Source organism: Acanthisitta chloris, unplaced genomic scaffold, assembly GCF_000695815.1.
Source record: "Acanthisitta chloris isolate BGI_N310 unplaced genomic scaffold, ASM69581v1 scaffold23829, whole genome shotgun sequence".
Taxonomy (NCBI): domain Eukaryota; kingdom Metazoa; phylum Chordata; class Aves; order Passeriformes; family Acanthisittidae; genus Acanthisitta; species Acanthisitta chloris.
This window is the reverse complement of record NW_008691233.1, coordinates 30195-46553: the sequence shown is the minus strand read 5'-3', so window position 1 is coordinate 46553 and position 16359 is coordinate 30195. Positions and strand designations below refer to the sequence as shown.

Sequence of the window (16359 nt, the reverse complement as noted above, 5' to 3'; positions counted from 1 at the left end):
CCTGGTTGATTCTATGATTCAATGATTGTTTGATTTTCAGGGTTGTATAACTTTGTTAGTCTGTCACTGTTTCATCTTTCTGAAGACTCCCTCTTTCATTTAAATCTTGTCTTGGTACTTGGTACTCAGTGTTTTACCTGAATTTGTCTTCAGTCAGCTTGAAATGTAGAGAGGCTCTTATAAAGATGTCTGTCCTTCACACTCTAAGCCATTGAAATGAAGTAGATAAAACAAAAGCTTGGCCAGTCTAAAAGAATGTAAAGAATCTGTTAGAAATCCGTTAAGAATCTTTCTGTCTGTGTGGGGAGTCCAGAGAAATACAGTCAGTTTCTTTGAAGTACGTATCTCTGGTTTGATTCAAGAAGGGCAAAAAAAACCTCACCCCAAAACCCAAACCCTTCTAATGGGTGTGAACAGCAAAGGGAACATAAAGACTTTTGAGTTACCTACGTTATTTGCTGCAGAGAACTCTTAATTTGCAGATTATTGCATGACTTGAACTCACAATGATTTACATCTGAAGGGCTCATCTAGTTCAGTGAAATTCTGTTTTAATGAGGATTGCTGGTTATGTAACCCTTCTAGCAGAAACTCATTATTCCTGATTTTTATCTTGCTACTTGATATGCACACTAGCTGTTGCTGGAAGACATCTTCTGGACTCTGCTCTGACCTGGCTGTGTGTAAAAGCTGTAGAATAAAGTGGAAGTAATATTGAAAAGTAACAGAGTTCTTCTGGTAATCTCTTGCAATATCATTTTAATAAGGAAGTAGAGATATTGTGGTGAATGCAGGAAGTATCATAGTCCTAAACACAAGATCAGCATTGGAGAAATGTTGTAGGCTATCATTTTCTTGGTGATGGCCTTGAGCAAAAGTGACCTTTCAGAGTTTGTTCCCTTACCTAACACTTCCTTTAAGGGGCTGTTAAAGAGATTACTCAATGAGCAGCTGTCCTTAAATAGCTTATTTTGCTTGTCCAAGAAAAAGCATTTCATAAGCATTATTTCTGTTGTTAAGAGGGTGAAGTACAATATTTTGCAAAGGAAGAGAGGTCCTTCAGTGTCATTATGACCACTATAAACATGGTAGAGCAGTTTGATAGGTCTGTTGTTTCTGTAATCTATTGGATTAAGCTGGAAGTCCTCTTGATAATGTCCTTTATCAATGCTAGATATTTGTACAGTCTTTAGTATGATTTCTACTTCCAGGATTGCACCTGCGTGCAGAACTGCTCAAATCTGAGAACCTCTAGGTACCTGAAGGTAGCTTTTTCTGTGCCTTGGGTTCGGTGGTGCGAAAAAGAAACCAAGTACTTAGTAGTACTTACCAGTAGGTAGAGTAAGAAAAATAAATGGGTCTTGCATAATTCAAATGATGTGAATTTATTTGTGTGGCTTCTAGGCTTGACACACCCTCTTCCTCCCCCACTCCAAAATAAAATCTAATCTCTTTAAAATTGTATAATCTGTGTTTCTGACGGACATGTTCTACCCTGTCAGTTGGTGATGTAGCAGCTCTCCACATATTTCTTTTCTGTCTTTCTAATGTTTTGTTTCCTTTTCAGATCTGCTAAATCTGTTCTGAAGCCAAGGGTAGACAACCAGTCCAGGAGAAGTGTTGCTGCTTTAAATGGACATCTGCTCTTGCGGCATGGCCCAGATATCCAGTAGCAATGGATTCAAACAGCGCTCATCACCTTCTCTGTCAGCTGCAAGGTCAAAAGATGTGGACAAAGAGGAGGCACTGCAGATGGAAGCAGAGGCATTAGCCAAGATGCAGAAGGAAAGAGGTGTAGCTGGTAATAAACAAGCTTTTCATTCTTTAAGCAGCCCCAGACAAAAAGTACAGACTCATAGCAAACAGGACCATGATCTCATGGTGTTTCCAGAGTCTGATGCCAAGAGCATGGAAGATAAACTAAGTACCATTGACATAGAGAAGCTTACTCATGCTGAACTAGAGAAACTGCTGCTGGATGACAGCTTTGAATCTAGTAAAGTTCCTACATTACCAGCAAGTCCTGTTTTGAGTCCATCTCTGTCTTCGCCATTTTATCCTGGGCCTGCGGGTCAGAGGAGGCAGTGGACACCTGGGTTACCAGCACCTGTGACATGCACTTTACCTCCTATTTACGCCTCAGCTTCTTACACAAAACAGACTGGTGTATTTCAGAATGGATTCCATCCAAGTATGTCCTCCTATCCCCCTAGAGAACCTATTTATCTTGGTCTTCCAGGACAGTCACAATACATTTCATACCCACTGGCAGCTACTACACCTTTCCATCCACGAGGAAGTCTACCTATATACCCTCCAGTACTCACACCAGAGATGGCAAAAGTATTTGACAAAATTGCAAGCACTTCAGAGTTCCTGAAGAATGGGAAGTCGAGCACGGACCTAGAAATGTCTGTTATAAAGTCTGCAGTTTCTGACCTGCCAGACTCAGAAAGTTGTGGAGATGTTAGTAAATTTGATTGGTTAGATTTGGATCCCTTAAGTAAACCAAAAGTGGATAGTGGGGAGACCTTAAATAAGGCAGAGAATGATGGAGAGAAGAGGGATTCAAGTATGACTGCTGAAGATCCATGGGATGCTGTGCTGTTAGAAGAAAAGCTGTTACTAACTTGTCATCTGGAAAGAAAAGTGAATGGGAAATCTTCTGGAGCCACAGTCACAAGGAGCCAGTCCTTAAACATGCGAACAACTCAACTTGCAAAGTCACAGGGCCAAACATCACAGGTATGTAAATCAGTATCTTTAAATTACTGTGTAATAATAAAGATTCATCACAGTATTTAAAGGCACTATAAGGTGGATCTGTTTTGTACCTTGTCTTGAGCAGTGTCCAAATAATGTGATGTTATGGCATATGTGTTAGTGCTGTTCAGAAAACTGAACATTGCTACTGAATTATCTCCCAAAATAACTCTGGCCTTGTGTAATCTTTCCACATTTACTCAGGAAATTGCTGTTTTTCAACACGGCCCAATAAATGGAAATAATATTTAGAACAATGAAGTATTTTAATCATACTGCTGTATATTAAAATTTTATGAGCAATTCACATGATACTACAAAATCAAGGATGGCGAGTTAGGCACTGAAGGCTTTAAGTTGAGCAGCCTTTATCTTAGATTTTGAAAAAAATGTTTTTCTTTGCCTTATATTTGAACCTGTCTGCTTTTATTTTAAAAGCAAACAAAAGGTAGTGTAGAAAAGTGACAAAGTAAAAGTTCTTTTCTGCTCTCCCAGTATCAATTGTAGCCTTTCACAGGACCACTTAATTCTCTTTTGTAGATAGAAAGCTTTAGAATCTTAGAATCATCCAGGCTGGAGGAGACTTCTAAGATCATTGAGTCCAACCATTCAACTGCCACTCTGCTGGAACCCCTAAACCATATCCTCCACCACCAGATCCAGGTGCCTGTTAAACACTTCTAGGGATGGTGACTCCACCACCTCCCTGGGAAACCTATTCCAGTGCCTGAACACCCTGACAGGGAAAACATTTTTCCTAACGCCTAACCTGACTCTCCCCTGTCTCAGCTCATGGCCATTCCCTCTAATCCTCTCCCTGCAGCCATGGCAGGAGAGACCATCCCCCATCTCTCTACAACCCCTGTCAGTTGTAGAGAGCCATGAGGTCACCCCTGAGCCTCTTCTCAAGGCTAAACAAACCCAACTCCCTCAGCCCTTCCTCACAGGACATGTTTCTGAGCCTTGTTGCCCTTGGCTGGACTTGCTCCAGTGCCTCAATGTCCTTTTTAAAGTGAGGGGCCCAAAACTGAACACAGCACTCAAGGTGTGACCTCACCAGTGCTGAGTACAGGGGATGATCACTGCCCTAGTCCTTCTGCCACACTGTTCTTGACCCAGGCCAAGATGCCATTGGCCTTGTTGGCCACCTGTGCACACTGTTGGCTCATACTGAGCCGCTGCCACCAGCACCGCAAAGTCCCTTTCTGATGAACAGCTCTCTCACTATTCCTTCCCCAGCCTGTAGTGCTGCATGGGGTTGTTGTGTCCCCAGTGCAGGACCAGCACTGAGCCTTTTTGAACCTCATCATGACCCAGGAATGCTAGAGAGAACCTTTTGGTTATACTGTCTTGGAAAGTGGGATGGCTGTTGGGTCAGAAACACTGTACTTCTGAAAGAAGGAAAACCACCTTTGTATGATGTTACTTTTATCAGGACAAGAACGTGATTTCTGCTCTAGGATCAGGGTCACTTTAATGAAATAAGCATGACAAAACTGTCAACAGGGGCTTTAGGTATGACACTTCTATCTTCGGACACTGAGCACATGCAGTTTGCATCAAAACTAAACTGTGTAGCAGGTGATCAGTACTGTCACAATCTCATCTGGTTAATTATGCCCCTATAGCTGCATCCTACCCTTTTTCCTAGTCCAGTAAATGACTGTAGATTGTTTAACTTTTCTGTAGTTTTTTATTCTTTCTGTGATAATTCCAGCATAAAACAAGACATTACATTTTAAAATATTGGTCTGCTCACTAAAAAGTGAATATGAATACTTCTGTGGGGTTTTTTTGGTAGAGAGAGTACAAAGACTGAAGGAGAAGACATCAGTGGAAAAGATGGAAACTGGTTAGAGAGAGGGAGAGGGGAGTAAAAGATTTGTTTGCCTTGGAGAGTTTGAATTGCAATTGTTTTGAATCTTAGGTATTGTCATTCTAGGTGTTTTTAATAGGCTAGGGACATGCCATAAAATAACAACTGTTATCAGTCAAAGATATTTTCCAAATTACTCCATAATTCTTCCTTCCCCACCTCCAAACTGGAGGAGGTGTTTTCTCAGAAATAGGAGTCTTTACTAGACTTCAGCTTAAAGGGCTGTCTGAATTTCTATTGAAGTGAAATTTTTGTCCCATCATTTGAAGGGTTTCCTGTTTTTTCTGGGCTAGTTGTCAGTATTCTGGCAAAAGTTTAATAGAAGGCCAGTGGAGAAAGATCAAAAAACCCAACCCTAAACCTCAAAAATGACTCTACCTCTGTTTTTAAGGGATCACGTTTTTAGCATTACGTGTGTGTAGATCTTGGGTCTGATTTCATTTTATTTTTTCCTACTTGCTGCTGAGCTGTGATGTGTTAGCTCAGTTATTTCCTGGTATTTGGAGGGGCATGTAAATTTGGGCTCTATAGCAGTTTGCTTCACAGCTTGCTATGTCATCTGGTGGTGTTTGGTCGGTTGTAACTTAGCTGCTGACTGTAGTAGCTGGACTGTATTGGATCAGTGTGTTGTCCATAAAAACTACTATTTGACTGTTGCTGAATGAAACCTGTTTTTATAAATTCCAGGGTTTTTTCAAGAATACAGGATTTAAAAGGTTCTTTTGTGTTCATCAGGTCCAGTCTCCTGCTGGTTTTAGGTCACGTGTTAACTGAGTCATAAATAAAGCCGAAGCTCTGCCTTCACATGTGGTCTTTTCCTCCTGCCACTTCTGATTTAAAAGCTGTTCCAGGCCCTCACTGTTCACATCAAGTCACCTGATTTTCAGTGGAATATATTCACAACTAGCTCTTAGCAAATGTTCCTCTTTAGGATGGAACAGCAGGTATTTTAGATAAAAGATTCGTTTTGATATTCACCTCAATGTGTCATAAGAGACAGTGACTTTCTGTCAGGTTTCACTGCAAGCTCTGTGTGAGAGCTTCCCATTCCTGTCACTTGTTTTTGAAGATGGCTTATGAGAACTGGAGTTCTGTATGAGAGCATAGTGTACTGTGTCCCTTGTCCAATGATGTGAATAAACCCTCTTGACAGGTAGGGCATCCTGCTTGATACGCTTTTATTGCATTTGCTTTATTGGCAACAGCATCACAACAGCATGTGTCAATCCTGCAGTTGATGAATATATCTGATTTTCTTAAGTCACCATCTTTTTCAAACAAATTCTTAATTTATAGCAGACCTCTGCAGTGAATGTCCAATAGAAGACTTGAGATTTACTTTCCACTTCTGCTCCTCCAGTCTGTGGTTGTCTAGTTTTGACAATACTCCAGTTCTAGTCTGTGTTATGAAGTTAGCTGATGACACAAGACTGTAAATTAGCTGGGTCATTCCTGATAAATTATTAAAGAAGACAATAAATAGATTTAAAAATGAGTGTCTCAAATGGATATCCTTGCAACATAAGCTGGGGCTTCTGTCTTTTGCCCATCTCATGCTTCTACTTTATACTTTAGTTTAAATAGTTTTCTACCTAGTACAGTAGGAAGCTGAGCTATGTAGCCACTCGTTTTGGCAATTCTCTTATATTTTATCCAATTTACCCCAGGTATGTATGTTCTGAGGTCTTGCATTTTAGCTAGTTTGGAGCATTTCCCCCCACCCTTGCGAAACAACTCAGTCTCACTGCCACTCTAAACAAAACTATTAGTCATCTATTTTGGTTCTATCAAAGTGTTTGACTATCTGTTTAATCCCTGAATCAATGGATTGCTTTGTTTTGTTGAAGTATCTATTGTATCTATCCGTATTTGTATCTATTTGATGTATCTATTCATATTGGAAGTATCTATGCATTCAGTATTGCCATTTAAATGCCTCAGTATTTGTCACTTCTTTCTGAAAGCAGAGGCAAAAATCACCACTTTGCCCTATATTATGTGTTGTGTTCTCTTCCACAGAGAATTTTGTGACTATATATACTCGTGGGATTTTATTTAACTTGACTTTTGGTAATTTACAGGGGTTTGGGTTTGTTTGTCATTGTTCAGAGTAATTGTATTTACAGACCGCTTCTATTTTTGCAGTCTGTGCTGATAGGAACTCTTTATCTTGTTTGGCCTGAAGTCCTTTCTTACAAGTTATTTCCTGTTTGACTGATAGCTTTTACACCTCTTACATTGGCTCATCTGAAAGTTAAAGAAACTAAAATCCTACTTGTTGCTCAAAAGCCCAATCATCTGAGCCTAGTGGATTTTAATTAGATTTTGTAGTTTGTCAGAGCTTGTCCTCCTGAAATTATTTTCCCCAAAATGATGAAAAATAACTATGTAAATGCAAAAAGCAAGGAGGTATTTAATGTTCTTAATTTTCCACCAGGAGGTCTTTTCCAGCATTACTTATTTGTAATAACATTAGGTTTATCTCCTTAGCTGAATGTGACCCTGAGGCCAACCATGGGTAACCAAGTCTTTTTCATCTTTGCTCATTAGATGATAATTTATTGTTTACCCTAGCTAAGCTTGCATGTGTACACATGCCTTGCATGTCCCTAAGCTTCTTTGAATTTAACAGCAGAAGAACCTGCAAATTTGGCTGTGATTCAAGTGTCACATAGTGGCATCAAGTGGTGATGTTGTATCACTTTTGTTCTGCTTTTATGGCTGCAGAGTGCTGTGAGTACTTACTTGTAGTATTACTCCTTTCAAAGGAGTTCCTAAATAGGGTTTAACATTTGTATAGGCACCTTCTTGATGGGAAATGACTGAGTTTTGTGTTGAGTGCTGACCAGCAGTTAGTTGAACCTTTATCCAAGGTGTTTACCTTTCCCTGGGTATTTTAACTTCCTGTTTCCTTGTGTGATGTTTTGCTTTGTTGTGGTGTAATTGCTCAGAGAGTATGTGCACCAGATACAGTTGCACGGGTTAGTCAGCAGGTCCTGTGTGGTTGCCCTGAAGGATTTTTATGTGACAGAACTTGTCTGAGATGTTAGAATACAAGAACCATTTTAAACTTAAGGTATTATACATGCTACTGAATTGCATTCCAGGTTTTGTGGCTTTACAGTTTCCTGCTCTAATTGCCTCCTATGGTATGGCTAATCCCCAATTATACAGAATTTATCCTATCAGTGTTCATACAACCAGTACTTTAGCTGAAATAACTAGGTTTAAATGCAATTCAAGTGGCAGTTATAGGTCATGTTGTTATTATTATTATTATATTATCCCTTCCAAGTTTATGCTATACTGCTTAAACAAGTTAATTTGAAGGGAAAAGAGGGCTAAAAGGAAAAGACCTGACAGTCCCTAGCTCTGCATGATTTGACCCCTTTTCTGAGACATTATCTGAGACATCATTAGAGTCTCATTAGACTCTAGTGTCCAATATGCTCCAATGAAATGAGCTGCTCCGCTGACTTTGTTGGCTAATAATAAATAACCCTCATACTAGTTAAGTAGTTAATTACTAATTCAAATATGAATAAATTGTGATGATTTTCAGAGAAACTACAGTGCAGTCTGGGGTTGTTTCGGTTTTGTTTTGGGGGTTTTTTTTTGACTTGTGGCTGAATTAAATTTTTCTATAGTAATTGTAAAAACTTTGGACGAAAAATGTAAGTGGTCAGTAGACTTTGTTCTCTGTGTGCAGTGACCTCAATTGGACATGAGCAAACCCTTCAAGATCAGCTTATTCCAGGGAATATCTGGCTGGGGCTTCATCAGTGCTTCAGGGTAGTGGTCACTGTTAGCCTATGGACAAGAGTCCATTCCTCAACCCCACTGGGTATTCCAGCTGCTCTCTGCTTCTTACTTCAATATTTGTATGGCTTTACTGTGCATCAGATCAGAAACAGTATGGATTTAAAACCTGATATAGTTCTGTGTGTGTGGTTTTGTTTTTATTTGGGTTTTTTTAATAAGTTAATTAGATGTTGTTTGAAACTGCAGCTCCTTTGTAGCAGCTGGTGTTTTAGCTTTGATACTTTAAAGACTGTGGTTTACAGTTTTGGGAGCTGGTGGTGCCTAGGGCATAAGGGATTAAAACAGCAGTAAATTTGATACCATGATTTAGTCCTGAGTTTCATGTTCTGAATGTTACTTCCTTCCAGTGTGCAACTTGTCCTTTTTGGAAAAAAACAGTGTACAACTTGTCTTTGTAGGAAAAAGTAATCATGAGCACAACTGATATGTAATAGTTCTTTTTGGAACTATACTCAAGGCTACATGGCAGAAGAGGAGGAAAAACCACAGGGACAGACTATTTGTGTGTCTTCCTCCTCTGGTTCAGCAAATTCTAATGCAACAGGTCACTACTGAGAGCTCAGGAACTGTTATGCTTGCAACTTAATCTTTACTGATAATGATGCTGTCAAATATATTACCTTCTGTCAGAGCCACTGCTCCAGTGAATCTTTACTTTTCAACTTAGTAATGATACACATTTTCCTCTGTATAGAAGTAGACATAATACTAATAGTAAATGTCAGAATCATGAAAATCTATCATCTACACGTGGCTTTGCTGGCTAGAGGAATGTTTGCAGCTATTTAAATACTGTATTATCTTTGAGTTGCAGAAAGACAATGGGACCACTGGCATACTGACAGAGAACGTGCTACCCCAAGGAATTGAAGGGCAGAATCAAGAACTGTCAGCTTTTTCTCAAGCAGTTACAAAGTAAGAAATTACTGAATACAAATTAGCTTTCAGAATAAAAAAAAAAAAGCTAAATGACTCGTTTTCAGTTAGCTTGACGGGAATAGTCCTACATTTTTTCTTTGCTTGATAGGGCAGATTTGAGTATGTGATCTTTTTCCTTTCCTTATCCCAGTTTTTCCTGATTTTGTCTTGTTTTGGGTTTTTTTCAAGGATGCAACAGAATTGTTAAGATACTCAGTACTAAGGTTATTGGATTATCATATCTCCTCTTTATTCTTCCTGTGAATTTCTTCTCACTTTTTTCCTTGTTTTTCTAATACCTTTTTATCCTCAAACTATTTTTCTATCCATTTTTAGTACACTTTCTTCTGAAAGAATTTGAAGTATTTGGTTTTTTCTCAGCACCTCACTGAATCCTGTCACTCAATGCCTTTCCAACCCTTAAATGATTCCATTTTTATTCCTTCCACAACTGGAATTCTCTAACAAATCAAGCCTTCAAACTTGTCCTGGTTTGATCAGGTGGTTCATTAAAAATCATACCAAAGAAGATGGTACTTGATAACCCAGAATGCTCCTTCTGTGGTTTTTTTTCTTACTGCCACAATTTCATGAGAGGCTGTTTTTTTGCTTTGTTCCTGGAGAAGATAAACTAGGAGTCTTGCCTTTTTTTTCCTCCTTTTAAGATCAAAATCTAAGAAACAATGGAGGAAATAGAGATTTTTTTAATCTAAGGGATAGCAGCTATTTTTTAAAACACTATGAAATGAAAAGCTAGCTCCATAAAACCAATGAGAATTTATATACCTCTGATACTGATGAACAACATTGAGACAAAACGTACATAAAATAGGCTTGTTGCAACAGTTTCTAGCTAAAGCTAATGGTTGCCTTTTCTTTCAGGACCCAGTGCTTAAAATGTTGGTGGACAGCTCTTGCTAGAAGCTTTTAAATTTTTTTTCCATTATTCCTATTGTCAGGAATCAAGATGATGAAATAAATTACTCTGATAGAGGAGTCCTGTTCTTAATCTCCTATAATACTATTTTAATGTTGGCAGAAATTTAAGGTTAAATTATTTTATCTGTGTTAAAGAGCAGAAAATAAAAAGCAGCTTCAAAAGTCTATTCACTACTTGGTGAATGTTTTATACTGTTAGTGTCCTAAATAAAAGCCTGCTGCCTAGTGTCCAAGCTGAGATTAGACTTCTAAAATCTGAGACATGTGAAGAGTTTTGCTGCCTTTTGTATGTAAAATATTCTTTTTTTAAAAAAAGTTTTAGCAGATGCTGTGGATTACCTGTTTAAAAGGTGTTTCAGACTTCAGCTTCTGCAGAAGCTGGGTATGTCCTGTAAGCATTGGCCTATTAAATATTTGAAGTTATGTGGAAAACCTGCCTAATTATAAGCTGGGATTTTTTCCTGGCTAACTACTACTTGGATAATTATTGTGGGCTATGTTCTGTTGAGAGTCAAAAAATTAAATGGTGTTTTGTAGGTACAATTTAGGTAGAGAACCAAAGGTAGTCTTTACTCTTGTGGTTATTACCATGTTATTTTGCTTTAGTCTTAGATTTCTCCATTGCAATGTTTCATAAACATTCTCTACTTTCAGATTGAGGACCAAGTTTCCTTACTGTAATCAGGAAACAAACCCAGGCTTTGTGCTGAGTCCAATCATGCTGCAAAGAAATATAAGTGAGGAGAGTGCCAGTATCAAGGTTTCCATAGAAATCGAAGAATTCCAGCAACCAGTAACTTTTACATGTGATGGTATGTTTCAGCTTTCTAAATTAGAGTTTTGTTGTTAAGACTTAGAATGGTGGGTTAAGACTGTACACAGCCTGGGCCAGTGGCCTTCAGTTTTTGTAATTGCTGGGTCTCAGGTATATGGATTGTTTGTGGGAAATGTGGAAAAGGTAGCTGAGGAAAGACCTAATTCTGGGTCAGTGACTCCATCAGAAAATATTTAGAATCTGACAAAGTGAAACATTTTCTTTTAGAAAGGAAAGTCAAGCAAACCAGAAGGACTATTCTATCCACAGCTGGATAGAATAAAACAGCTTTTCAAGACTTTGACCTACTTCACAGTAAGCGAAGGGATGACACCAGGACTGTAATTCTTAATGTTTAACTTTTTATTTCATTGAATAATAGAATCTTTGCAGTTGGAAGAGATCATTGAGTCCAATCATTAACCTGTCACTCTGCTGTAACTCCTAAACCATATTCTCCAGCACCAGATCCTGAGGCCTCTTAAACGTTTTCAGCATGGTGACTCCACCACCTACCTGGGCAACCTTTTCCAGTGCCTGAACAGCCTAACGGGGAAAAAATTTTCCTAACATCTAATCTGACTCTCCCCTGTCTCAGCTCATGGCCATTGCCTCTAGTCCTCTCCCTGCAGCCATGGCAAGTGAGACCATCCCACACCTCTCTACAACCCCTGTCAGGGAGTTGTAGAGAACCATGAGGTCACCCCTGAGCCTCTTCTCAAGGCTAAACAAACCAAATTCCCTCAGCACCTGCTCATATGATATGACATGTTTTCCAGACCTTTTGATCCTTGTTGCCCTTGGCTGGACTTGATCCAGCACATCAACATCCTTTAAGCAAAGGGCCCAAAACTGAACACAGCACTTGAGGTGTGACCTCATCAGTGCCAAATACAGGGGGATGATCACTGCCCTAGTCCTGCTGCCACACTCTTCTTGATCCAGGCCAAGATGCCATTGGCCTTGTTGGCCACCTGTGCACACTGCTGGCTCATATTGAGCTGCTGCCACCAGCACTGCCAGGTCCTTTTCTGACAAGCAGCTCTTGAGCCACTCCTTCCCCAGCCCCAGAATTTCAATACCCTAACATATTTATAATTAAAATTTTGTAGGCTGTGTAAAAATTCAGACAAATTGCTGTTGGAAAATAAGAATGAACAGTAAAACTATTTATTACTTGACTTCAATATATGCTTATGAACACAAACACGATACTCATACTGTTGCAATGTGCCACAACTGGCTGTCCCTTTTTTGGGGGTAACGAGGAATATTGTTTTGGGGGTGGAACTTTTAGGTTTGCCTTGTGAGTGAATGAATTCGTATTCTCTGTGCAGTCTTGACTGCTGAGCATGCTTGTATTAAAAGCTGCAATTCTGCATGCTCTCAGCTTCTGGTGATTCTTGGTGATAAAATAAGTGATAATAAATTACCTCAGGTGTGACTTCCTTTTTAGCCTCCATACTGCTCCAGTCTCTTGGCCCTTGTGAGGCTTTCTGTTCCCAGACCATGTCCCACACCTGGCAGTGGATCTGTGATGTGGTGTTTTTTTCAGTGGTTCTTTACCTGTAACAGTGGAGATGCTTTAGGACTGGTTGTTGTCAAAAGATTTGAAGTTGCTGTATTGCTAAACTAACTGCTTTGATGCCAAACAAGCTCTCAGTGTCTCAGCGTTTTCATTCTATTATTAACTTGCTGGTCCTTATATTTATTCTGCTGTGATTTTTTAATCTTTTGTTAAGAAATGAGGTGGACTGTAAGTATAACCTAGGAAGGGTTTCTGCTCCTAATCCTTAAGATTACACTTTTCTTATATTACGGGCTTAATCCTGTCCTACAAAAGGCATCGGTAGGGTAACAAAAATGCTAGGGCTTCAGCCCTTTATTTCTAGTATTTTTGTGAATAGCTTGCAATGTGTTTTGCGTTCCAATCTCACGTATCTTATTCTTTGCACTTTCTGCAGTCTTGTTTTCTGATGCTGAACCTAATCGCAGTTTTTTTTTTGAAAGATGTGACTAGTAATAGGCATATTTAAAGTTATTACCAGCCTTTCATTCCTTCTGTTCTGGTCAAATTATTGCATACCTTAGCATCCTAATGCTAGAACTGCATTACTCTAGTATAGCTTTCAGTCTTGCTTGGAAGCAATTGCAGTCTTTCAGTGCTCTGACAACTCAGCGTGTAGGAAGGACCCAGGAGGCAAATAGATAACTTTAGATATTATTAGGATTCATTTTGCATTCATTTATGAAACTTTACATGGAAGTACAAATCTGAGCAATCATTGTATATGCTAAAGAAATGAATGTCTTTCAGTAAGATGTAGGGCAGGAAAAAGGTGGCAACATGATCTTTGCCCTTTTCACTGGGCTTTGCAGGGCTGGCAGACCTTCGCCAGTGCAGCCTGTGGCAACAGCCCACGAACTCCTACTGCATCTTTTTTCTCTGTCAACTACCATATTCTCTGCTAAAGGTAGTACAGCAGTTTCACTCTCGATTAGGAAGTTAAGCAGTCTTAATAATGTGTTGAACAGTGTTTCTGAATTCATACTTCCTATCCTTCCTTGTTCCTGAATACTAGCCATTCTTCATATGCTGTCAGATACCTCCGTGCTTGTCATAATTAGTCATCTGTTAATAAGGTGAAACACTTGTGTTACCTTGTGGAAAATATTGTTGTGGCATTACTTCTCTGCATCCAGCATAGCAGTAACATTTCTTTCTATAAAAGAGTAGATTTACTTAGGGAGTTTCCTTTGGGGGGGGGGGGGAGGGAACGACACCAAACCACTCTGAGAGTATTGACAAAATGCAGAATTGCTTTTATACAGTTTTGAGGCACTTAATGATACTGTTTGCAAATGATTTAAAGGAGATCAGAAACTAGGGAGGGAGGGGCAGAGAGCACTTTGTATCTAAACATTTGTGTTATTAAAAGATATCTGTGTATTTTTCATCAGTGATAGCTGGTGGCTGTGGGGCAATGAATTCTGGGGTTGACTGGGATTATTTGTCTTGCTCTGTAGTTGCTGGATTAAAGAGAGAGACTGTTTGCAACCTGATGTGAAAGTACTGGTAGCTAAGAACTGCTTTGTGGAAGGGCTTGGTGATGCTTACTGTGATTGGCTCTGTGCAATTTGGAAGTTGCCCTAGACAAGTAGAAAGGAAAAACTGGAAAGAATTTTCAGTAGGATTTGCCTCTGCTACAGCTAATATTCAGTTCCTCAAAAGCAGAACAAACAGAGGAGTTCCATCTCCAACTTTCAGATAATGATTTTTAAAGCTGAAGCAGCTCTAGGATCACTTATTTGAAGTCCTTACTTGATAAGGCAAATTTATAATGAAAACAAAAAAAATTGCCATCCTCATACAAAAACTCAACAGACTGCAGACTGTATACTTGTGGTCAACTGACCACACTGTACTTATAAAGGATTTATTGTCTTTTTATCATGACAGGTAAGTTTTATGAGATACCTTTCTTTGTGAGGCAAAAAGGTGAAGATCTCAAGCTATGAAATTTAGGGTATAATAGAAGCATAAGAGTCCTCTCTATAAGTATAAAAATCAATTTCATTAGTAACTACAATTTGTGAGTGAACAATAGTTAATATCCCTTGCTCTAGATTTATATTTAACTTGTAGATGTAATTTCTTTAAACAGTGAGTTCCCCTGTTGAGCTTATAATAATGCAGGCACTTTGCTGGGTGCATGATGACTTGAATGAAGTGGACATTGGCAGCTATATCCTGAAAGTCTGTGGCCAAGAAGAAGTTTTACAGAAGTAAGCAAACTCTTTTTCATTAATATTTAATTTCATGCTTTTTTCATGACACAGTTACTGGAAAGTGTATCTCTAACAAATGTGTGAAAGCAGAGATCTTAGAAACGTAACAGTTGCTCTTTGCACAAATACAAGAAGTCTTTTGTGTAGTTGTGGGATACAACAAAGTTCTCAACACCTTCCTAGAAACCTGTTCTAATCTGCCATCTGTAGTGTTGAACACAGTGGTTTTTTTCAGAGCATTTCTGTAGATGGATGTTGTAGATTTTGGCTACTCTTCAAATTCCAACAGCCAGGAAAAAAATTTCCATTGTTTTCTAATAATCTGAGTGTTTATATTTTGTGTTTTTCTGTTGGTTGGTTTGGTTTCATTTTGACCACAAAGTGTGGTATGGAGTTTCATTCATTATCTCCTTACTTTGAGGTGACAGATTGCCTTAACTATTGCATGTGGGTATTTTTGGAGAAGCACTGCATATTTTGTTGTGACTTTGCTGTTGTTTCACAGTAAGCACTGCATAGGAAGTCATGAATACGTTCAGAACTGTCGCAAGTGGGACACAGACATCAAACTGCAGCTCCTGACCCACAGTGTGATATGCAGTGATCTGGCACGAACAGTAAGTACCTCCAAGTCTGCAAGAGGTTGGGAGTTTGCAGCAGAATTGGTGGATCTAAGGTGTAACCTTTTGTTACTCATTACCAAATGAGTATGTCTGCTAGTGTTGGGAATTGTTTCCTACTGTACTAAGAAGTGAAATACATAACTGAATTTTCACAAGGTAAATAATACAAATATAGGTAATGTGTCTTGTTAGATTAAAGTATAGTACTTGGAAAAAGTGTGTAAGCATTTGGACTAAACTTGAGGCCTGAAAGAGAAGCAACAAATTTGAGAGCTAAATAAAAGTTGAGAACATTTTTTAGTTTAATTAAATAGGTATTAGACCATCAAAGAGGAAGGGAGGAATATTTGGTATCTGCATAGTTAGGCACTCGATGGCTGTTTCTTCCCTCTGTCCCCGTCTGTACACATTTCATAGACCAATAAGTAGTTATTTCTTTTCCCCTTTGAAGAAATCACATTATATATTCCCCCTTCAATTTCACAGGTATTAGTAATTAATCTTTTAAAGCAGTATTACAAGTTTTAGAAAGGTGAGAACTGGACATAATATCTAGTATTTTATTGCAGGAAGAGGATGACAGGACACCCATACATCTAACCAAACACCTCTACAAAGTAGAAAAGCCTTTCAGAGAACCTATTGTAAGGTAATGTTTTGTGGTTATTTTAGTAATCAAGTGCTGGTTACTGGGGGATTCCTGACCAAGGTTATGTTCTGTTCTTGCTCTTGTGTTTAATAGCTATTATTTCTTGCAGATCTTCTATTGAAGAGCTTCTTGATACATATCACAAGCAAGTTAACATAGTTCTTAA

The 16359-nt window shown here is 38.8% G+C and overlaps 1 protein-coding gene across 1 annotated transcript in view; it reads left to right on the top strand.

Moving 5' to 3' along the window:
* Positions 1-1572: 1572 nt before the first annotated feature.
* Positions 1573-16359, top strand: part of PIK3C2A (phosphatidylinositol-4-phosphate 3-kinase, catalytic subunit type 2 alpha) — a 41073-nt gene continuing 26286 nt past the window's right edge. Inside the window, exons 1-7 of the mRNA XM_009082165.1 lie at positions 1573-2745; positions 9276-9376; positions 10973-11130; positions 14798-14918; positions 15427-15538; positions 16114-16193; positions 16303-16351. Coding sequence (XP_009080413.1) covers positions 1633-2745; positions 9276-9376; positions 10973-11130; positions 14798-14918; positions 15427-15538; positions 16114-16193; positions 16303-16351 — 1734 coding nt within the window. The 5' untranslated portion in view covers positions 1573-1632. The remainder of the gene's footprint in view (positions 2746-9275; positions 9377-10972; positions 11131-14797; positions 14919-15426; positions 15539-16113; positions 16194-16302; positions 16352-16359) is intronic.